The sequence below is a fragment of the Ciconia boyciana genome, chromosome 23 (genome assembly GCF_034638445.1).
Source record: "Ciconia boyciana chromosome 23, ASM3463844v1, whole genome shotgun sequence".
NCBI classification, from domain to species: domain Eukaryota; kingdom Metazoa; phylum Chordata; class Aves; order Ciconiiformes; family Ciconiidae; genus Ciconia; species Ciconia boyciana.
In genome coordinates, this window is record NC_132956.1 from 50,366 (window position 1) to 74,280 (window position 23,915).

Consider the following 23,915-nt stretch of genomic DNA (forward strand, 5'->3'; position numbering starts at 1 on the left):
CACCGCACCCCAAACCCCTTAAGCCAAAGGACCCCTGCTGGGAGCCAGACCCAGCCACCGCCCCTCCAAGCTGAGCGCAGCCTAGCCCCCCTCCAAGAACCCCTGGCAGCCGCAGCCATGGCCCTTCCCCACCCCTGCGGGCACCGGCACCCCCCCCCCCCCCCGGTGCCGCAGGAGGCCCCTGGGCCACCGCTGCCCAACCCATGCCAAGAGCGGCAGAGGCTGCCTGGCCCCAACAAGGGGCAGCCAGGGACGGAATGAGGCTGCTGCTGCTCCCCCGTCCAGACACGGGCTTGGCCCCAAAACCCCCCAACGACCCCAAGGCAGCATTCGTCACAGGGCTGCTTCCGCCCCTGCCAGCCCCGGGAGGGCAGAGCCCCGACCTGCCCGCAGAGGGGCCAGCCGAGGGATCCCACATCCATGACCCGCTGTGCCTCTCCTGCCCCGCTGTGGCTCCTGCTACCACACGGCCCGGAGCAGAACAAAACTCAGCATCCCAACCGGCCGCTGCCACCACTGCTCTTCCGGCCCGTGCAGGCGCCCTGGCTCTGCCCCGCCCCTATTTAATACGGTGATGGGGAGCAGGAGAGAGGACTAGAAAGAGAAAAATAAGAGAAGGGAGAAGACTGAGGAGCAGAGAGAGAAAGAAAAGCCGAAATAAAAGGTCAGAGAGGTAGAGAAATCAAGAACAATAGGCACAAGGAGCCCTGCAGAGAGACAGAGCAAGAAAATGTAGGGTCGGTGAGCAGGATGGAGGTATAGAGAGATGGGGGGGGAAAGGAGAGGAAGAAGAAAGGAGGGACAAGGATAGTGGCAGCGTGCAGGACACGGAGACAGAGAAAAACGACAGGGAACAGGACAAAGGGATTGAGAAATAAAGAAAGGGTCAGATCTGTACAAAGAGACCAAGAAGGAAAAATTTAAAAAACCAGCAACGGGCTAGAGGACAGAGATGGAGGAAGAGAAAATAAGGGCCAGGGAGCAGGACAGAGGAGGAAAGGGAAAAAGGGAGAGACGGCTATACAAGAACGTATAGCAAGAAACAACTGGACAGGCAGTGGGACAGAAAAATAAAGGCAGAGAAGATGGGACAGGAAGCAGGACAGAGGCACAGTGAGAGGAAACAAGGGGCAGGGAGCAAGACAGAGGTGGAGAAAGAAGCATTGGGGTAGAAGGATAGACAGAGAAAAAAGACAGGAAGAAGGATGGGAGATGGGGGGTTGGGGAAGAAGGGCAAGGAGCACAACATATTGTCAAGAGAAAGACAGGGACAGGGAGCAAGACAAGGTGATAAAGAGAGAGAAAAAAGAGACAGGGAGGCAGGACAAAGTGAAAGACAGGCAAAAATAAGAGACTAGAGGCAGGACAGAGATGGAGGGGGAAAAGCCTAGGATGGGGAGCAGGACAGATAGCTGGAGAAGGAAAAAAAACAGCACTGGGCTGCAGGACAGAGATGGAGTGAGAAAAAACAGTGACAGAGTGAGGAGCAGGACAGAGTGACCGAGAACAAAAAAAAACGAAGAGGGAACAGGACAGAGAAATGGGGAGAAAGACAAGGAGAAGGACAGAGAAAAAGTGAGTGAGAAGGATAGAGAGCAGGACAGAGAGATGGAACAAGAAATGACAAAAGGATGGGAGGCAGAACAAAGGGAAAGAGAGACAAGGGCAGGGAGCAAGACAAAGGGATGGAAGAGGAAAAAAATAGCAATAGGCTGGAGGACAGAGATGGAGGAATTAAAAAATAGACACAGGGAGCATGACAGAATGACAGAGAGAGAAAAGGGACAGAGAGCAGGACAGCACTGGAGGAAAAAAACAACTGTGATGGGCAGTGGGAGAGAGATATGGAGAAAGAAAAAATACTGAGGAAGAGAGAAAGGAAAGAAGGGACAGCCAGACAGACAGGGGGATACAGTTAGAAAGGATGGGAGAGGGAATGGGAAAGAGAGAGATAGACAGAAAAGAGGAAGCAGGGCAGAGGGACAGCAAGAGGAAAAAAAGGGGCAAGAATCTGGACAGAGACAGAGAAAAAAGCAACAGGGACAGAAGAAAAGAGACAGAAAGAGCAACAGGGAGCAGGGCAGAGAAAGAAAAATCAGGGCAGCAGCAGGATGGAGAGGGAGGAAAAAAACCTGGGATGGTCAACAGGACAGAGAGAAATATGAGTATGGGCAAGGAGCAGGACAAAGGGATATAGCAAGGGGGGGAAAAAAACCACAACCAAAAAAACACAGCAGCATGTGAAAGAGAGGGGAACAGGAGAGGGATAGGGAGGGCCCAGGATGCAGCAGAAGGGTGATAGTACCCCAAGGGCCCAGAGCTCACCACAGCTCTCGCCCTCAGCGCTGCCAGAACTTGACAGTTCAGACGCTTATTTCTCCTTCCCTCCTCCCTTCCTCTTCTGTAACTCCGGTTGCTTGGCTGTCCTCCACCTAAGAAAATACATGGGTGTCTTACACCTCTTATGAGACAATGCTTCCTAGACACGCAGCCTCACTCACTCATGCACTACACGGCCATACCGCACTTTGGGTTACGCATACAGACCCTGGGGTGCACGCTGGAGGCCTGGCCTGCTGCGGACTACGAGGAGGGATCCTTCCTCACCTGGAGAGGCAGGCTCTCTCTTGCCTGCAGCAGGAGGCAGCTGCTGGCCGGCCAGCCTTCGATTTATTCTTCTTTACCTTTCTCTGGCCTCTCCAGCTTCAGCCACGGCAGCTCCTGTCCACAGCCAGCAAGCGCTCCGCCCGTCCCTTTTTGCCCCCACGCCACGAGGAGAGCGAGGCCAGGCAGAGACAACCCACGCAAGCCTGAGGCGGGTGCCATCACCGGCAGCCCCAGGGGAGGAACAGACAAGCACAGCCTCAGCACAGCCTCTGGGAGAGGGAAAGAAGCAGCAGCAGCCACCATTATTACTGCAGATCGCCCCTGGCTGAAGCCTCTCCTTCCGCAGGGGCTTCTGGAGAGGCCGCTGTTTCCCCACACCACTGCTAACGGCACCCACATTAAGGGAGAATCCAGCACATTCAAGGGCCACCTTCACAACGGAGCTTGGGGCGGCCTGGGGCTACGGGACAGGCTTCAGGGGAGGGGCTGGAGCTGGGGCAGCTGCACGAGGCGAGCGGGGCCAGGGCAGGCTCAGGGGGAGCTCTGGAAGCGGGGAGCCGCCCGGCGTCTGCGCCTGGGGGTGTCCGCCTTCCTCCCCTCCTCCCTTCTGTCAGCTCCCAGGTAACTCCCTAGGGCCGCCCTGACCCAGCTCACCTCCATTGGACCAGGAGCCTGCCGCAGCGGGCGATCTGAAGCTTCCCATCCCGCCACCCCCGGGCGGCCAGCTCTGCACCCGCCAGAGGGGCTCGCTGGCCTCACTAGTGGTCCTGGCCCTCGCCCACCAGCGGGAACCGCGGCCGGCACGCCGCCATGCTGCGGCAGTAGCGGAGGCGGCGGCGCGGCTGCGCCCCTGTGCGGTGCCGGCGCTGCAGTACCGCGCGTCGGCCACGAGGCGGCGGCAGCAGCAGCAGCGAGCACCCGGCGGCCTGCGCGGGCCCAGGGACGGCACCGGCGCTGCAGTTCCGCGCTTCGCGCGCCGAGCGCCCGCCGACAGCGCGCACGTGGGGCGGCAGCGGCGTTTTCTTACCGGGAGTCAGCAACGAGGGCGGCGGCAGCGCTGCGCAGGCACCGCAGTACCGCATTGCTCTTACCGGCGGACGGCAACGTGGATCACAGGGACGCAACTGCGCATGCGCGGCTCCCGAGCCGCAGTACCAGCTTTTGGTCGCCGGGCGGCAGCAACGAGCACGGCAAACCCCGCCACCGCGCATGCGCGACTTCCGAGCTGCAGTACCAACTTTTGGTCGCCCGGCGGCAGAAGCGAGCGCGGCAAAGGGCACAACCGCGCATGAGCGGCTCCCGAGCCGCAGTACCGATTTTGGTCACCGGGCGGCAGTAGCGAGAGCGGCAAAGCCCGCCACCGCGCATGCGCGGCTCCCGAGCTGCAGTGCAGCGGTTCGCTCGCCCGGCGGAGCGCCACCGCGCTTTCGGGGAACAGGCGCAGTTGGAAGCCCTCAGAAAACCACATGAAATTGGCAACAAAACGACACCTGGCGTCACGCTGCGGCGGTAGCAAGGACTACACCGTGCCGCACGCGCCCGAGAGCAACGCGCCTGCCCGGCAGAGAAGTCTGCGAAAACTACATCTCCCGGCATGCACCAGCAAATCAGCATGGCCATCCGGCAGCCGAGGGCCAGAAGACTACACCTCCCGGCATACCCCGGGAACAAACATGACCGACCGGAAGCCCCTTGCCCCACGACTACAGCTCCCGGCACGCCGCGAGAGCCGGCCTTCCCTGCTCGCTGACCCCGCGGGGACACCGTTCCCCCCCCGACGCCGCACCCCGACGCCCTGCCGAGCTCCCAGCGCGGCGCCGGGCAGCCCCCGCCGCCCAGCTCCGACACGGCGCGGCCACCCGGCGTCCTTGCCGCCGCTCCGAGCCTGCGGCACGGACCCCACAGGCCCCGCCGCCCTCCTCGGGGCTTTCCCTGTGACCGCCGGTCGATCGCGCAGCCCCGCCGCCGGACCCAAAGCCCCCCATCCCCTCCTTCTCCCCGCCCCCCGGTGAGCCCCCAGCGCCCGCCCGGCCCCCGGGTCACCGGCCTCCAGTCCCCCCTCGACGCCCGGCCCCGCTCACCTTCTCCCTCGGTGCAGCCGCAGCCCGGCGACGCTCGGCAACCGCTCCGCCCCTCCTCTGCCTCACACCGGCCCCTCCGCGGCCACCCGGGCAGGGCAGCAGCAGCCCCTCCACCGGCAGCCACCCCTTGACAGGGAGGGGCTGTCGCCGTCGGCCTCGCCGCCCGCCCCTGGGGCTCCTCCAGTCCCGGCCCACAGCGGGAGGCCAGCAGGAACAGGGGGCCATCGCCGGAGCCCCGCAGTGCATCACCTCCTCCCCTGGGCTCCCTCACAGCCCCTCGCCCAGCGCAAAGGGAGTGCAAACGCAGCCAGGAGGGCAACAAGTCCCGGGAGCGAGTGTGCTCCAGGGCTGGGGGCCTGCCCCACAACACCTCAGCAGTCGTTCCCGGAGCCGCGCTCATCGGTCCGGCAGGAAACGGTTGGTCAGTCGGCGCCTGGAGCAATGGCCTGCAGGCCCCCCTTCTGGAGAAAGGAAAGGCAAAGGAGGGGTCCTGGGGCAAACAGAAAGGAAAACAACTGATCGTGAAGAACACCAAAAAGTACGCAGAAAACTATGGGAGAGGGGAGGAATCTAAATGGAGAACTTTGTGGCCCACTGCAGGACAAACACAGGGCACAGAGGCTCACAAGAAGGCACGTGGAGGGCTCAGGGGTAAACCAAAACGTGATTAAGGGTTCTGGGGCACACCAAAATGCAAACGGGCCACAGGATGCCTCCAAATTTAAGGACATCAGAAAGCAAACCGGGGGGGGGGCCCTATGGTGCACATAGATGAAAAAGCTCATTCCTGCGGGGCAAGTGCAAGGTCCTGGGGGGTATGGGAAAGCAAGTGGAAGACCCCAAGATGTGTCTCTACAGCTTTATCATGTGTGTGTCTGTCTTTCTCTCCCTTCCACCTTGTTGGTATTGTTCCCACCACTCTATCCTCACCTTCATTACTGAGTTTCTCATGCAAGGACAACATGTATGCTGAGACTTTTTAACAACCCACTTCAATTTACTTGCCTTGCCAGATGCGCAGTGGCTGCTGGGAGGAAAAAAAAAAGCCTGAAAAAGTCCTGGGCATTACCAGGAGGGACATGGACTATAACAGGACAAGAAGCTTCTGTTTCACATCTCCAGAAAACCTTGGTGAATCCACATCCTCAGTACTGTATGCTGTCACGTTCTCTGCATCTTATGAAGGACAAAGTTTTGAGTTGGAAAGGTACAAAGCTACCATCTCATGTAAGGTGAGCCTAAATAAGCTGCAGTTTCTAACATCCCTAACACTGGAGGGCATGAGAGGAATGGACTGCAGAAAGAGGCAAGACTTATGTGCTCCTTCTAAATAGCATCTCCCATTGGCACTGTTAGGGACAGGATCTAGTGTAGACTTATGACAACAGCTCTAGCCCAGTAGGACATTTTGTATGTTCTTAGGACATGTGGTACAGAGAAGAATGGAACGGAAAAGTGCTTGTGTTTTAATTACTTTGACAGCCTCTGTCTTGTGGACCATCCTGCTGAATCAGTTTCTTTGTGTCATAGAAACTGATTCTGTTTCTCCACTGAAACAGTAAATGCCAATCCCAATGGTTGAAACCCTGAAATGATTAGGAATGCCATAATTAGATTACAGAGGTAAACATATCTGTAAATTTTTGAGTCTCTAAACACAATATAGCTCAGAAATAAAGATCAAAATTTTATTTCCATGTTGGTAATAAAAATAATTCCATTACTTCTGTAATTCATTGCATAAATGGTATAGCATAGAAAAGTGTTAACCATTTTAAACAGTTCACTGCAAGTAAATGAGTATGCATTACAAATAATATGGTTTGTATTAAGAACAATTTCATTCACAAAATCATTTCTGTCTGTAAACTCGAAACATTAACAGCTTCCATAAATTAATATCAGTAAAAATTCCATGTTTATTTAGGGTCTGATGATGACCACAGTTACACAAGCATAGTGTGACAGTAATAATATTACCACCTATATTTAATACTAGGATACTCTGAATGGCAATATAGAACAAAACAAGTATGTCTTTAATAATCTGCTATTCAAAGAAGACTAATAATAAGTTTGTAACATGCAGCTTGGGATTAGCATACTTTTGGTTAAATTACAGCTCCTAACTGTAAAAACCCTGAGAAATCACAATTTTAATCTATTATTCCCCAGGCTAAAATAATTGTGAGAACATAATGGCATTCACATTAAAAATTATATTCTTGCACAAATCAACACAGAACTTTGCCAAATACCAAAATGAATCTTGAAAATCTATTTAGTTTGCTTCTATGTATGTTGTGAATCCAGCAAGTTACCGTACTGCAGTGTGGCTGCAATAGAATTTTCATGTATCCAGTTTCTAGGTAGTGTATATAGTTTCTAGGTAGTGTATATAGCACAAGGACAAACGCCTATAAAGGTCAGGTTTTCCTTCTGACTTCTTCCAAATAGTCGTTTCTAGTTAACTGTGTATATTTTATTATCCTCCATTTTAAAGTACTCGTGTAAAAGTACGAATTTATTTGTATTTACAGTTGACTTGCTTTAATAAGACAGAGAAAACTTTGCTTCTAATTCCTCACAAAAATAATTTTGTGAAGAACAACTGTATTATTTCCTGTTGCAATGTACAATGATGTATGGTTCAAGGGATTACCTAAGGATTTATCTATAATTATGGCAAGCTGCCCAGTCTGAGAATTTCACACATACGTATGTTTCTTTGGTATGCGTTTTTTCCTTCTCCGCAGAATGGCTTGTTGATAGTTTGTAAATGCGTCCGCAATTCAGCGCCAAAGAAGCTTGCAGGGAACACCCGCAAAATTTTCAGTACTGATATTACTACAGGACACACATCATTATTTTCACGAGTCATCACTGTAAAACACAAAACTGTTTAAAAAGCAACCGACTAAACGTATTAGTTCATTTCCTCTAAAAATGCAGCACATATGAACTATGAACGTCGATGTGATGATTCGCACTGCAAGTGCTGTTTACGTTCCTTTTTTGTCGGTGTCGCGAGATTAGGAAAATGGCCCGTAACCACCAAAAAAAAGGGGACTGCAAGAGAGCCCGAGGACCATAGGCGAACGCACTGAAGTACCCGTGAAGAACTCCAAACGTTGACGAGAGCACAAAACCACGCCTCTGTACCGTGTGGTAACGACCGCCACGCAGCCGCCTACGGGCCGCACAACGCGCCCTACGCTGCTTTCCTCTGAAACGCCAAAGCGGCAACCGCCGGCAGGGCGTTCCCCAGCGCTGCGGCCGCCGTCCCGCCGCGCGCGCAAGCCCGCTGCCCCGGCGAGGGCACACTCGCGGCGCGGCGCTGCGGCCGCCCCCGCCCAGCGCGGGGGGCACTGCGGGCGGCCGGCTCGCGCGTGCGCAGTGCATCCTGCGCGACCGCCCGCTCCCCACCCGCCGCTGCTCACACGCAGCAGCGCCTGCGCCGAGGCACCGGGGGGCAGCAGAGACCGGCCGGCTGCCGCCCCCGGACGTGCCCGCCGCCGAGCGGCGCGGGGGCCGGCAGTCCCCGGCGACGCGGCGGAACACCAACGAGCAATGATAGGCTATGCTGACGGTCACCGAGCACCGGGGCGGGGTGGCGAGCGCGAGCGTTACCTTACCTGCTACCGAAACACCGGAGAACTTGACCAAGCACGCCGAGCAGCGCTGCGCACGCCGGAGCCCGGATGCTGCGCTACGTGTGCGGAGCCTGAAGGCGACAGTCCTGGCATCGCCGGCCGAAATGCGCATGCGCCCCACGGGCGGCTACACTACTATGCCGTACTCAAGCGAGAGCAGCAGAGCGCCACGGGCTGCTGTGCGCATGCGTAAACTAGCTGGCTGCAGTACCGCTGCGCACCCGCGGACAAGCAGCGATGACGACGCCGCTCACATCGCACATGCGAAAACCGCACCGCCGGGCTGCGGCGCCGCCTCAAAATCACGTGGTGGAAAGAGTGGGCCAATGAGGTAACACGCCGCCTGCGCGGTGAGACGGTCTGCAGTGCCGGAGCGCAAACGAGAGAGGGCAACAGTTGCCACCCTCAGCGAAAATGCGCCTGCGTCATCCGATTACCTGCAGCACCGACCTGTGCTCGCGCGAGGGCACCCGTGAGCACGGTGTGCAGCGCTCCGCATGCGCGAGGCCTCAGGCTGCGGCGCCTGCCGCACTCCGATGGAGCGAGGGCCGCCACGAGCACGTCAGGCCGCGGGGCGCAGACCGGCGCTTGCTGGCTGCGGCAGCGTAGTACAGTCACACGAGTGCTCCACAGCGCTCTGCTCGCTCACATGCGTAGGAGCGTCCTCAGCCCCCGAGTTGCAGTGTGCCACCCCCATGCCTGCTGCTCCTGTACGGTGTCCCGGGGACAGGCAGTCTGCTCCAGGGAGCTGACAAACAGGCCCAAGCGCAACGAGGCTGCACGGACCGTCTTGCAGACACTGGGAAGAGACAATGGCCAAAGACAGTCTGTGCTTCCGGTCCGTGAGGACCAACGGAGGGCAACAGCGACTACTGGGGCTGCAGTGCGCACTAGTGAGGTGGCCTACATCAGTGCTGGGCTTTTCGAGGGCGACGGCCGCAGCGTGCATGGCAGTGGGGCGCACAGCTGCCTGCACCGCAGCTGGGCAAGCGCCTGGGGACTGCAGCGAGCGAGGCCGAGGTCAGGCCCGCAAAATGTGCAGTGCAGCCGAGCACGGTGCTGTGATGCCCTGCTGGGAGCCCTGTGCCCTGCGCAGGGGGAGCCCTTGCTGTGGCCGCAGGGTGCTCGTATCACTGACTCAGAGAACAGTTGAGGTGGTGACCTCTGGAGGTCACCTTGTCCAACCCTCTGTTCAAGCAGGTGTATTTTAACAGCAGGTTGTCCAGGACCGCATCCAGATGGTACTTGAGTATCTCCAAGGAGGGAGACTCCACAACCTCCCTGAGTAACTTGTGCCAGCGCTTGGTCACCCTCACACTGAAAAAGTGTTTCCTGATGTTCAGACAGAGCCTCCTGTGTTTCGGTTTGTGTGCAACTGCCTCTGGCCCTGCTGCTGGGCACCACTGAGAAGAGCCTGGCGGGGTCCTCTCTGCACCTCTGTCCACTGATATTTATATACATCGATGAGGTTGTCCCCCCCCTGAGCCTTCTCTAGGCTAAGCAGTCCAGCTCTCTCAGCCTCTCCTCACAGGAGAGATGCTCCAGTCACTTAATCATCCCTGTGGCCCTTCATTGGACTCTCTCCAGTATTTCCATGTCTCTCTTGCCCTGGGGAGCCCAGAACTGGACACAGCACTCCAGGTGTGGCCTCAACAGTGCTGAGCAGAGGGGAAGAATCACCTCCCTCATCCTGCTGACAATACTTTGCCTAGTGCAGCTCAGGATACCTTCAGCCTTCTTTGCAGCAAGGGCACATTGTTGGGTCATGCTTTCCAGCTGGGGGGCCATCAACATATACTGGTACATGGGGTTGTTCCTCCCCTTTGCACTTTCCCTTGTGCAACTTCATGAGGTTCCTGTCAGCCCGCTTCTCCTGCCTGTGTGCTCAGATCAGGCCCTGGAGCTAGTCTGCCTATCTGGGCTCAGGCTGCTGGCAGAAGGCCAGCCAGCCAGTCATAAAATGCCCTCCCCCTCTCAGTCCTTGCATTTGCCCTTACTGTGCTGACTCTAGATACTGGATGCCTCTCCATTTGAAAGACAGTAAGAACAACAGGAGATGAGGAGGAGCAGCGTCTGGCCTTAACCCTCCTCAGGTCACTGCTGCTCTGCTGCAGATTCCAGTTAGGATAAGATGAAGGTCTCGCTGACCATGGGCTCTCTCTCAAAAACAGTTCATGCTCAAAAGGTTTCCAAATACACCTCTCCTGCTGCATAAGGCAGGGCAAGTCTTGTACCCTTCAAAATGTTGGTTATGACATTCAGTTTTTCTGTAATTTCCCCACTTTGTTTGCTTCAGTCAGCATGCACAGATTGGCAGTGAAGCTCACTGAGCAGAGCTTTAGCAAAGAGCCCTCTGTACATAACATTTGTTTGCTCAACAAACCTGTAGGAAGGAACTCAAAGACTCTGAACAAGTCTCCCAAGACAGACCAGCTCTGGGCATCGCCAAGCTGTCCGAAAAACATGCCAAAGACCTCAAGGCATCCCACCATGGCCCCAGGGAACCACCAAAAGCTTCAGACACCTGAGATGACCCCTGCACTGGCCCAAATGTGGCAGCAAAGTGGTAGGAACTGCCCTGCAGACCCCCAAATGAGCTCCCCCACAATGAGAACAGAGTTCAAAGGTGAGTAAAAGCCGCAGGGGCCCCTGCAAACATCCCAGAGACCCTGACAAAGTCCCCGAGAGAGATAACAGTCCCCGCAGACCCACAAGTGTCCCCCACAGACCCCTGGAACAGCCCGACAGAGGTGACCAGAGCACTTCAGGCATTCCAGGCTCCCTGGAAGCAAAAAGAGACACAGAGGACCCAGAAAAACCTGCTCTGCAGACCCCAAGACACCTCCACAGGCACACAGAGTCAGGGGAAGAGCCCCCTGCACCATAAAGCATGCAAGCGCATGCATGCATACACATGCATGCACACACACACGCACGCAGACACATGTCCTGCACCCCGGGCGTAGCCCCAGTGAGGGAGCAGCTCTGCCTCACGGCCAGCACGAACACAGGCACATACACCCACCCACAGACAGTTAACTTCTCCACCGGTCCAACAGACAGATGCCATGACCAAGGGAAGAGGGATGGGTAGGGTACCGCAGGCATAGCAGCCTCCCCCCTCACACGCAGACATTGGTGCACGCACACTCGTCCATGAACACTGGTACAGCTGACAACGCAGACGCCAGCATGGAAAAAGGCACTGTGCAGTAATCCTGCAGGCATGTGCAGACACTCCCCTCAGCACCACGATGCACCCAACAGCCCAGACGCGCACACAGCATCCAGTCTCCTCCACGCACCACCCCCCTAGGAACCTCTCGCCACAGGCACAGGTAACTGCAAACCTGCACCCAAGACCCCACTACAGACCCAAGCAGCCGAGCCCAGCCCACATCTCACCCACTGAACAACCTGCTCAGGTAACCCCACTCACCCCCTGGAACTTCCACTTGCAGCCTCCATCCTTCCTCACACCCTGCCTGCTCCTTCCATACCTGAAGGTGCCCCGCTAAAACAGGTGTGATTCTTGAAGAGAGCTGACTAATTAATCCAAAAGCTGTTGTTGATTTCAATGCATATTTTTTTTCTTTCCTTCCTGGGCCAAGGCAAGTGGAAGTGCTGCCAGGAGAGAGACGGCCGAGTCTGACCACAGGCAGCCAGAGTAACATTGCAGGGAGCATGCTAGGTTGAGAGAAATCACACCTGCAGAGAAGCAAGGGATTGCTCCCCTCTGCCTCTGACGGCCGCACGCCCATCCAACAAAACATAGCTGTGCAGCCATGCTAGGGGACTGCAGAGTTGATGCGGTCATGTTGCAGGCAGCAAGGAGGACCCCAACACAACACAGTTTGAGCATAGTGGGAAGCACATCAGCCTCCAGCAGGGCCTATGCTGGAGTCGAAGAGGCTGGGAGCCACCTGGCTGAGATGTAATCCAACATCGGCATTAACTGACAAAAAATGTGAAGTCAACGGCTAGCTTGTGCTTGTCTTACAGCAATAGGAAAAGGAAATGCCGGTGAACCCCGAGGAGCAACCCATCCTCTGCTGGGTCTCTGGATGGTCTGTGCCTCAGTCCCAGCCATGTCCAGCCATTCATCCTGCTCTCCTGTGGCATGGGACCAAGGATGCACAGGACCACATGCGCACCAAGAGGCTGACTCCAACCAGTGAAGGGAGATAAAGAGACATCTGGAGTCATGGGGGTTTGCGGGCAGGACTGTGGATGGTTTGCAGTTGCTGTGAGTACTGGAGCATTGTTTGGGGGTAGACTTAAGGGGAATGAAGGCAAGACTGGGGATGGGAGGCATTATAGCAGGCTTCAGGGGTGCTGTCAGAGGCATTGGTGGTCTTGGGCAGGCCTAAGGGGGAGTTTTGAGATTGCAGGAGGGGGTTGGTTCAGGTTTGGGGGTGGTTTTGAGGTCCAGGGAATTCAGAGGTTGGTGGTCTTGGGGCAGGTTTTAGTGACTAGGGGATATGGGGGCTGGTTTGAGTGGCACCTGCAGAGCCCCCAGGCTGACCAAGTTTGCAAACAGCAGGTCAGGGTGGGGGATATCTACCAGAGGGGTTCTAAGTGCGTGTGGGTAACAGTGCCTTGGGTACTACCTGTGGCTACTGACATTGCAGGAGAAGTCCTGGGGGACCCCAGAAGCATTGTCTTCAAGGACATTGCGGGGGACCCCAGTGGACACAGCAGGGACCTCGTTGGAGATGAAAAGCCCACACCTCTTGTTCTTTCAGACCCATCTCCCATTCCCCTCCATGTGTGTCTATCACAGAGCAACCCTCGCCAAGATCTAGCCCTACTCACCCCTCACTCACCCAGCACATAGGGCCCTCCCCACACTGACATGCCTGGGCTCAGCACAAGGACTCCATGCCAAAAGCCCGCCTGCAGGCCTGAGGCAGAACCTTGGGTTCTGCCATGGTATTTTTCCATTCCGTGTGCATTATACCCTCTCAGACCTGCCTATAAACAATGCTTAACAACCATTCCTTCAGCTTTTAACAACTTAAGTGCTGATGGCATTTAGTTAGCTTTTCCTCTCTCAAACGCTCCTTGCTCTTTCCTTTCCTGTTTGCTATCCCTTCTAGGCCCCTTCTATACTTACGTACTTGCTTAGAAAAATGTCAGTGAAACGAACAAATCAGGTCACATTGCTTTTCTTCCAAGTTTTTGGTCCTCAGAGGATTACCCTGCAAAAGAAACAAATGTATGCAGCCTGGTCTCAGTTTCAGAGTTGGTTTGGGAGCGCTGAGGCAGGGTTTGAGGACATCTTAGGTGTTTTGGGGCAGGATTTAGTTGGTGCTCACCTTAGTTGGCACCTCCAGTCTGTACATGGGTGTGGGGGTGGTCTATGCCTGGAGGCCTGGAGGTTTGAAGGGAGGGGTGGCAGAAAGGCAGAAAGAGAAGGAAGAAAGAAAACAGAAAAGAAAGAGGGATGGGAGGGACAAGGGCAGGTAAATTTGTAAGATAGGGAGGAAGGGGGGAGAAGGAGAAATGGGGGGCAAGCGTGAGAGGAAAGAAGGCAGAAGGACAGAGAGAAGAAAGGATGGCAGGACAAATGGGAGTGAGATAGGGAAAGGAAACAAGGATGGAAGTAAGAAATCGAGTGGGGAAAGGGTGGGAGAAGAAGGGAAGAGGGCAAAAAAGCAGGTGGGAAGCGAGGAAAGGAGGGAAGAAGAGGAAGGGAGAGTGAGGGGAAATTAGCTACTAGGGAAGAAACCTGCGGGACCGAGGACAGGGCACGGCTACCCCCCGCGCCCCGCAGCGACTGGGGAAGCGCGGGAGCAGGGGCGGCACGGCGCGAACCCGGGGCGCCGCCGGGACCCGCCGCCCGCGCCCCGCGGCTCCGGGCCGCCCCCTCGCTCCCCGCAGCGCCGGGAGGAGCGCGCCGGGCCCCGCCCCGACGGGGCGCGGTGCACGTCCGGAGGGCCGGGGAGCCGCCGGCGGGAGGAGCTCCCTTCGGCTTGCCGTGGTGCGAGGGCCTCCGGCGCCGTCCGCTGGGCAGTGCCGCCGCCCCCGCCCCCGCCCCGCCCCGCCCCGCCCCGCCTCCGCCTCCGCCTCCGCCTCCGCCCCCGCCCCCGCCCCGCCCCGCCTCCGCCCCCGCCCCCGCCCCCGCCTCCGCCTCCGCCTCCGCCTCCGCCTCCGCCTCCGCCTCCGCCTGACTGCTCTCGGCCGCGCCGCGCAGCGCTAGAGGAAAGAACGACCTTTGTGAGAATTTTGAAGACGAGGGGAGGGGCCGGGGTGGTTTTTAAGCGATTCTAAGGGAAGATTTGTTCAAAGTTCGAAGATGATAATGTCGTTTGAGAATGTCTTTGAGAAATCAGGATGCGATGGCGTGAGAAAACGCTGGCTGCATGTCTCAAGACAGCGATAGATGGCTCTCGGTCTGGAACTTGGTGGGAGATGCTGGGAAGGGTAAGGCAGCAAATAAATGGGGGATTCGGAGACTCCAAGAGCAGCGGTGGAGCTGTGACCGAGGGATGTCAGAGCTTTGAAGGCAGGAAGGGGCTGCGCTTCCAGGCTGGTCTTCTGGTGCTCTCAGGTACTAGACAGGTGTCAGGCTGTAAGGTTTTCCCCATCTCCCGCTTGAAAAGTTGTTTCTTTTCTGCTTTGCTGCACTGCAGGCTGCAAGCTAGACACTCATTTCCTAAGTGGTATACTAAAAACACCCGTGTTGCTGTGACCATAACTTGATTCTAAAACAGGTGTCCCAAACTAGATCTCTGTACTGTTGTCTAACGTGGTATCTCCTATGCAGAGAGATTCTTTTATTTCTTTTTTTAATGGATATCAGTGCTAACGCTGTGCAGGACAAGTGCTAGATGGACATCTCTGCTAATTAAATTAAAAGTATAGACTGAAAATACGTATGCCAAGTGGAAGCCAAGCATCAAAAGTGACTTCAGCCTTTATCTTGAAGAGACAATAAGGCGACAGTAAGTTCTAATGTCCTTTTCAGTGTTACGAGATTCTTGTTTCTCATTACAAATCAGCTTGTCATTTTGCGGTCCTGCTGCTGACATGAAGTTTGTGGAAGAAGAAATTAAGACCTTAGAAGGTGTGTGTCATGCTACACTGACTTTTGAGTCATCCACTCACACTCTATAAATATTTCTTTTGTCATGCAGCCTGTCTCACAGGGTTACTGTGACAGCAGCTATGCCTAGATTTTGTGAAAAACTTGTGCAATAAAAATCTCAAGTTAGTGCAGAGGAGAACTACATTAAATAATTTCTCAAGTAAGACACAGACTAAACAGAAAATGAAATATTTTTTGTTAACAGAAGTGAGTGGTCTGGTAGACATCCTAGGGCTTTAGCAGACAATGCTGTATGCATTTTGAATTTACTGTCAGTTGTTAATGAGGCTCTGCTTAGAATCTCTTGTGTTTGACTTTGAGGTTGCTGTTTTTTAATGTTACTCAATAGTATCAACCAATAGTATGATTGCTTGCACCATCTTTGGTGCTTAGGAAATTTACCATAAAAATGTTGGTCCTCATGTAATACATTTTTTTTTCTTCTCCTTAAGAAATAATGAGCATAAGGAAATAATCACCAGCGAGCTCGGTTGAATAAGCTCAAAACCACTGCCTCCACACCCTCTCCAAAAAGCTACTCCTCCACAGAAATCCACCTCATATTCCATCAGATGTTCTTCCTTTCCCCTCCCTCCACATTTGTCCCTGATCGGACAGCTCAGACCAGTCCACGCCATGCTCCAACCCCACTCACCCAGCACACAGGGCTCTCCCATCACTGACATGCCAAAAGCCTGCTTGTGGACCTGACTGCCTCCTCACAGCTCCAAGGTGTCTGTGTCTGCAGGACCAAGAGCACGTGCACCGGCCCATATTGGGAAGGAACCTCAGACCAGAAGGGGAGAAGAAAAGCTGGGGAGGATCAAATAGGCCATCCAGGCTAACCCCAGGCTGCCTGCAGCCATTGCTGGGAGGTGTCATCCTCCCCTTTACCAAGCACCTTCTGGCAGGGTCATCCTCAGTGGGTGGACAAGAGAAATCCTGGTAACAGAGGAACGTGCTTGCTGTGGCCCTTATCTACCCCAGGCAAGGAAAAACTCACCCCTGGCTCCAGCAAGGTTCAATTTTGAGTGTTTTGTGCTCCCTGGCATAAAGGTGATCAAATAAACTATAGTACATATTGATTTGGATATGACTACTGGAGGAGGAAGGGGAATCTTAGGAGATAGGAGAGTCTCTTGCCTCTCCTTTCAATCCCCAGGAGCACCTCTTAAGAGAGAAATACCTAGGCTGGGTTTACACAGGGATGTCCCATCTGACCCCTTCCCACCCACCCCTTCCCTCACTCCAGTATCTGATCTATTCTGTGGGCTTCATTAGCTAAATTAAGAGGAGTCCCAGTATCAATTAACACACGGTCTCTGACACAGCAGGAGAAAACACTGGTTGGAGTGGGGGTGTTGATCTGTCTGTTATCTTGATTCCACCCACCCCACTCCCCCCAGCCAAAGATACCAAAGGATCCCCAGGAATCCTACACTAATCCAACAGATCCTGGGAGCACTCCCTCCTAGAATCCTTAGTGGCCTCAGAGATGCTGCATAACCTTGTCTGCGGGACAGCTTGTCCAGGACAGCTTCTACTGTGTGCAAGCAGCACACAAGGAGCATCTACACAAGTTAAGAGTATAAAGCAGAATGATTATCACATACAAACAAGAACTAGGATCTAATGGGCTAGGAGGATAAGCATTAATATGCTCACTGCCCATTTTCCCCATGAACACACCAACGAAATCCAGAGAACTGCCACTGCCCAGGCAGCTACTGGCCAGAGAGAGATTGGCTTCTGCTCCTGGTGTTTCTGAGATGCTAGCTGCCGATTGCTCAAGTTTTCCTTCAAAATTATTGAGGTTTTTACTATTTCAATGCTTACTGTGGGTCCCTGTGGGTGGGTAACCACCATGAACCCTCTTTCTCAAATCCTTGAGGTACTACCCAGCCCCACTTCAGGCTCACGTGTCTGTGCTTCCAGTATCTTGCATGGCTATACAGTATATACTTTGTCACAGCTCTCTCCAACAGCTTAGAGATTTCCTGAGAAGTCTGAGTGCATGTAATGAAGCTATCAAAACCAGGTCTGGAATCAGACCAGAGAGAGATGAATCCTGGATAGTGAGGGAAGAAGATTACAAATCTTACTTATGGGTTAGAGTTCAAGAACTGTATCTTTCAGGAGTTTATTATTTACTTTAGCAAACCACAAAACACTAAACACAAGAGTGTGAATCCTAAATGATAAAGCATGAGGCCTTAGAATACAGTGATTGATAAACCGTAAGCCCTCGATCACAGTGATATCCTGTAAGTCATGAACTCCTGGCAATATCTGGGAAACACTGAAGGCTAACCATCAACCCTAAGCACTAAAGCCAGGTGAAACCTGCAAATGCTGTTACAGTTGTTTTATAACTTTTTTTTTTTTTTTTTTGGGGGGGAGGGGTGCAGAATAGTAGATTCTGGCTGCAAAATGGTATTTCTGAGAAGTCTCATACTCTATTAACATGTTTACAATTCCAAAGACCTTTTCCTATCCTGAATAAAGGCATTGAACGGTGCTTCATATGACCAGCCTCAGGAAAAAAGGCATCAAAACAATGCTGAATTATGTATGAGATAATATTAACTCAAATCAAAGGTTACTTTTAGCATTCAGAATCAGCAGACTGATTAGCCAAAGGCAAGATAGTTGACTGATAGCTATTGCTGGTGTAAAGGGGTTCTAGGGCAGAACTGGGAGTATATGTTACCACATCTAAGAAAGAAAAGATATTACAGAGAACATTCCTAACTACACGTAATTCCTTAGCTATAGCTATTGCAAACAACTATACATGGTATGTAGAGAAAGCTAATGAGAACAACCATACTGGCTCTGCAGAGAAGAACACTTAAGGATACTTGTACATACTAGATGGCAATTCTATTTAGGGAAAAAAAACCACACGACACAACAGCTTTTACAATCTCATGTAAGCTGACACTTTCAACATGAAGTTGAAACAGAAAATATCTGTGCCTTTATGTGCATCTTTGCCATAGGCAATATGCCAAATTCAATCAAATAAAAAAATTAGGTGAGAGGTTTTTTACGGGTAACTAACTGTATGATACTTTGTAGTACAGGCTTAGGGAAGTCTCACAGTACTCCCGTATTACCAGAGATACAAAAAAAGGCATTGTGATAAACATAAAAATAAAAGCCAAGTTATGACCGAATAACACGTTTGATGAAAGACAAAGAATTCTGATAGACCCAGTAATTTTCTGATGGTTCTTTCCCTCAATACAAATACTTCATTTTTCACGAAGCAGCAGCATCCAGCCTCAACAGTTAAACTCGACAAGCATTTTTGCCTCCCGGGGTTTTCCAGGGGTTATTTTGACTACTGATAAAGCCTGTAGTGTTATGAAATTAAGTCACATTAAATGAATTGAACAGAGAGCATTAATCTGGGCAAATTACTTCCAACAATGAGAAAACCATGGCTGTAGCAAAGCCAGACAATAGTTTCCAAAGAGAACAGAAAAATAATGCCATATATAACCTCCTTTCTCTTAGACCCTACAGCTCAAGGAAGGTTTTCGTTCTACTGTGATACAATTTAGAAAGTATTTCCTGGATCTCTGGTAGAGCAGATGCCTAGCCTTCCCTATTAAGTTATCCATAAATGCCTGGGATGATGGGTAAAAACACAACTTTCCTTTTGCAGAATGCTGAATTCCAGCTGAGCGGGAAGGTATAGGAAGAAAAGAGAAACGTAGCATTCTTTTATTTGTTTTGAACAACTGTCATTGGAAGTTAAACCTAACTGGTTACATTCCTTGTGCATATTTACAAGCTTTTTTTGGCTATCTGCAGTAACATCTGTACAGTGGTAAGGCTTGGAAGAAATTATTCATGCTGCATTTAGGCTAGAGATAACATGGAAATAGGAGAAGTTTCCACAGGTCAAAAGCTCCTCTTCTCCTCTGTCCTCTTTTGAGATGTTTTTCCTGTATTTCAGCCATCCGATCAACTGCATTGAATATGCGCTTCTAGTCAACCGCTTCTAGGACTGCCGGAACACTGACTTTCCACCTATTCCCATGTTCTCATTGTTTACTGTTCCTGACACCCGCTCACTTTGCTAAAGACGTATCTGCTGCCTCCAGTGTTTTCAGCCACACTGATCCTCCTTCCTCTTTTGCATGCACATGGAAAATGGATCTCTGTATTCTGCTAAAAATAGTTCCCTCATTTTATAAAAGATGCACCAGATAGACATACAACCCTTGCTTAGATAGCCCTTATTCTTTCCTACAGCGACAGTGCTTTAGTGACTGTATAAGTGAATTTCAGGCAGTATTTACATTTCAATTATTTACCATCAAAAGGCTTTTTTTTTTTCAGACTGAATCTGTAGTGCGGCAGAGAGTTAAAAAAAATAAAGCCTCTTATCATTGTCTGTCTTTATTATCTATGCAGCCCATATTCACAGAAAATTAAACATCTCAGCACATCAGTATAGACTCTGGGAACAGTCACCCATGTTATTTATCTTCTTATTAGAAAATGCTTTTGAGACACATTTACAGGAAGTCCCCATATGATAACTCCCTTGAGTAAGCGTGTGTTTCTCCACTGAGTTGCTCTGAATTACCAAGAACAGAGAGTTTAGTAGTTAAATACACTTCCCTATTAGTCCTCTTGATCCCTGAACGTGTAATCCTAAATTGGATATCAGTGTGACAGATTATAATACCAAGTGTCGCAATGTTAAGCCGGTCCTCCTCCCTTCTTTTCGGACTGTCAGTAAAACACAGCAATACTACTGAGCACTGCCACTCATGCTTTGTGGTCTTGGACAAGCCTCCCTATTTGTCCTGTGCGGAGCAAAGAAAACAGTACAATATGACAGACCCAAGCATCCGAAAGAAAAGTGAAAACTCCTGAAGTCTTACACATAGTATGAGAATAATCTTTCCAAAAGCATTATTGGTGGGACACATGCATCAGGCCCTGTAGAGGAAAAAGCTAGTGGATTTATCCAAATGCTTTCAGTAAACGCTCAGCTCCATCCGCCAGTAAGCAATATTCCTAAACTGGCAGTCTGAGAAGAAAAATCTCTGTTATGATAGCATTTTTCATTCTGACCACCAGAAAGTTTGTGCTGAACATCGAAGACAAAAACAAAGCCTTCCTTGAGGCAAATATGGAGAGTGCCTCATTCATGAGAGAAGGAGCAAAGGAGTCAGGAAGATAATATGACATTTCACAGGCATGCAAATCTCACTGAACAGCAGCATAAGAGCACTTTTCTGAAATATTATCTGTAGTAAATTGCCTGCACACATTCTATTCACAGACGTCTTTGCTCTGCCAATCTAAAGTAGCTATTCTCTCAGTAGTTTAAGAGTAAATACACACTTGTGACGCATCCAGATATCACTGACTGCATTCAAGTGTCTATCACACAAAAACACTCTTGAGTTCAGCGAGGCACTCTTGGGCACAGAAATTTTTTAGTTCTTAAAGGTCAGTAATGACAGCTTCATTTCACTGTTCTGTGTTGAGGATTTTTTCCATGCAAAGCTCCAGTGTCGTCTGAGAGAGCGGTACAGAACCAGCTCTCCCAGGTGTAGAAGTAATAGTTTTAAGTCAACAACCTCTGTCTGCTCAAAACCAGCTGTGACATGGCCCTCAAATGACAGAATCCACCTCAAAAAATTCACTAGACAATCTGTTCTGTAAGACCAACTCCCTAGACCATTGCAGCTTTCAATGGAAAATGAGAGCCGTTTATTGATAGGTCACTCTTCCAATTCTGAATAATTTCACAGTTACATCTAGAAATAATTACAAAAGGTGGTTCTAGCCTGGCAAAAACAAATATACTTCATAAATTCACTTAGGATTCAGTGAGCCTGAGGCAAAGCGATCAGGATAAGAAGAATGTGTCTTAGGCAGTGTCTTCAGTTCCCCAGCCTCCAAGCACAAGGGTATCAGAAGGTCTTTGCTTAAGTTTCTGTTGTATTTTTAAGTCTTTAAAGGGCCTGCTGCATTCTGCAGCACTACAGCTAAATTTGAGGTTTCTTGACACATTATTGTCAAGTGCATTGAGAAAGATGTTTCTTTGTGTAAAATATATGCATATGTCCTCCCGTGTTGTCTTCAGTGGGACATCTCTCTTCTACATTAAGGGGCTTAGATAAGATACAGTTGAGTATCTTTGAATCACTGAAGAAAAATGTAAGAAGTAAACTGTGGAAACTTGCGGGTGTTTCATCATCCAGTTTGGACCTAAAATTACTAAATTACATGCATCAGCATGAGGAAGAAACGGCCAATTTGAATGCCTGGAGAAATGTGGGCCAACCATCACATGTCACTAGTATGGCTCACTGTCAGTAGAAAATATGGTTTGGGGAACAGGCAGTGACTATAGCCAAGTTTCATTTTTAAACATTGGCTTGCTATATGTGGCCAGTGAATAAAAGGTCATTGGAATTTCAGCTTCAAATTCAATCAATCCCTTCAGGCCAGCTAAATGATTGCAAGTTAGAAACATGAATAAGACCTTGCATTGTGTAGAAAAGTCACTACAGCATAGCTGCCATAAATTTGAACTACTTACATTCATAGAAATGTAATGGAACCTTATTTGTGTTTGTTCTTAGGATCATAGGAAAATTCAGGTTGGAAAGGACCTAAGGAGGTCTGTAGGCTCCTGCTCAAAGCAGGGTCAGGAATAAGGTCAGACCAAGTTACTCGGAGCTTGTGAAACGGAATTCAAGAAAGCAACCTGTAAATGAAAACCAAGGGGCAAAATATCCCTTCCCCCTTGATTCCACCACCGCCACTGCTCAAAAGCCTGTAGAGAGCTAACCTTAAAAGTACACTTCCAGCAGTCATTTGTCACCTGTATTAATTTATTTGGTTCAAATTATATAAAATCCCTTGTAAAGGAAGTCATATGTATTATTAGGAGAACAGAGTTAATGTCTGGGGGGAAAAAAAGAAATACAGCTTGCTATTATTTGTGACATTCATTAAAATAATCTAATGCTGACAAATCTGAAAAGTGATCTTTTGTCTCCCAGTGTTTTGATGACAAGGTACTACTTAATATGTTTTTTTATTTACTAAATGCTTTAGAGAGCAGCATGAAAGTACAATTAAAGATTTATATTCATGACAACTGTTGCTTTAAAGCACAGCCCTTTGAAGAAATAATCTGAATTCTGCTGTTTCAAACTGATACGCTGTAGTAGCGTGTTTTGGAAACGGTAAGTGGGATGAGAACCTGCCTAATTTGTACTAGGTCCCTTTTGACAAGCATCCCAAAGACTGCAATTTCAGAGCACGAATGAGAAAGACTGGAGCATGAGGGACATACTCTATTGCCTCCTTAGTATGTGGAAGCAGGAATCTGCCCTTCTCATCTAATTTTTTGCATGCAGCATTGCTGCTCCAGTACATATAATCAGTGCTAAGAGGTTTTGTTTGGAATAAAATCTATTTGTACAGGAGCACAACTGCTTTCTGCTCTGCATAGTTCCCTGTTGGTAGGACTGTTCCTTTCTTGATCCTCTTGTAGCTTAAGGCACTAACAAACAGGCAATTATAGAAACGGAATTGGGCAAATTGCTTAACTCACAGGCTCTGGAATTATCTGTATCTTCGCATTCACTGCAAACTGGTCAAAACAAATGAAGTCTGGTGAAACAGCACATTGTATGGCCAAACTGGAAATGAAGGACCTTCCTCATTTTAAAAAAATTGTAAATGGTCACGCTGCATCTCTTCCATGAGTTGTTATTTCAGAGTCAGATGAAGGAGGTCAATTTGTCAAAGCATCTGGTAGAGAGTTTGGGGGGCTCCCAATAGTTAGCAGCTATTTGGCCAACTATTTAAAATTTGGCAGTTAAATGGATAACTCTTGGGTGGTGGACAATGAACAGGAGGAAGAGCTTGCACATCTCATACTGATCCAAGTTATTTGGAAAAAAACACTGGACTGAATTCACCTCTGGCACGAATGGGAACACTTTTACAGAGAATAATGCAGTTGAGTTTTTTCTCTGTTGTGAGCTGAATTGATTGTGCTCAAGAACATTCACTGTACTACTCTTCCGTGGCCTAACTCTTCTTTGTACCAATTTACACTTTTAACTTTCACGGTAGCCTCTGTCAATGGAATACCTATTATACTTCAATTTGCTTGTTGTAATCACCTACCAGGCAATTTAGATGAGAGCTTGTATTTCTTGCACTGCAAGATTTACAGAAATAATCACTCCCCGCTTTTACCTTCTCTGTGTTCTCTGATTTAACCATCTCTGTCTTATAGCTCTGATCATCCTTGTCATCAATCCTGTACAGCTTTCTTAGTTCTGCAATATTATTTTTAAGATGGGTCACCCATTATTATTGCACACAATGTTCAAGGCAAGAACATACAAGGAACTATAAATATCTAAGACCTAAAGTTTAGAAAAGGACCAATGTTACTCTGTAGCTTGGCTTCACTGGGGGACATAG

General features: G+C 50.6%; 1 protein-coding gene across 1 annotated transcript; it reads left to right on the plus strand.

Moving 5' to 3' along the window:
• The first annotated feature begins 3,816 nt into the window (after window positions 1-3,816).
• LOC140643235 (uncharacterized) lies at window positions 3,817-7,934 on the plus strand. The gene is made up of 4 exons (XM_072844752.1): window positions 3,817-3,942; window positions 4,823-5,320; window positions 5,702-5,920; window positions 7,445-7,934. Exons 1-4 carry the CDS (start codon window positions 3,817-3,819, stop codon window positions 7,592-7,594), a joined length of 993 nt encoding a protein of 330 aa, XP_072700853.1. The 3' UTR covers window positions 7,595-7,934.
• Window positions 7,935-23,915: the final 15,981 nt, after the last annotated feature.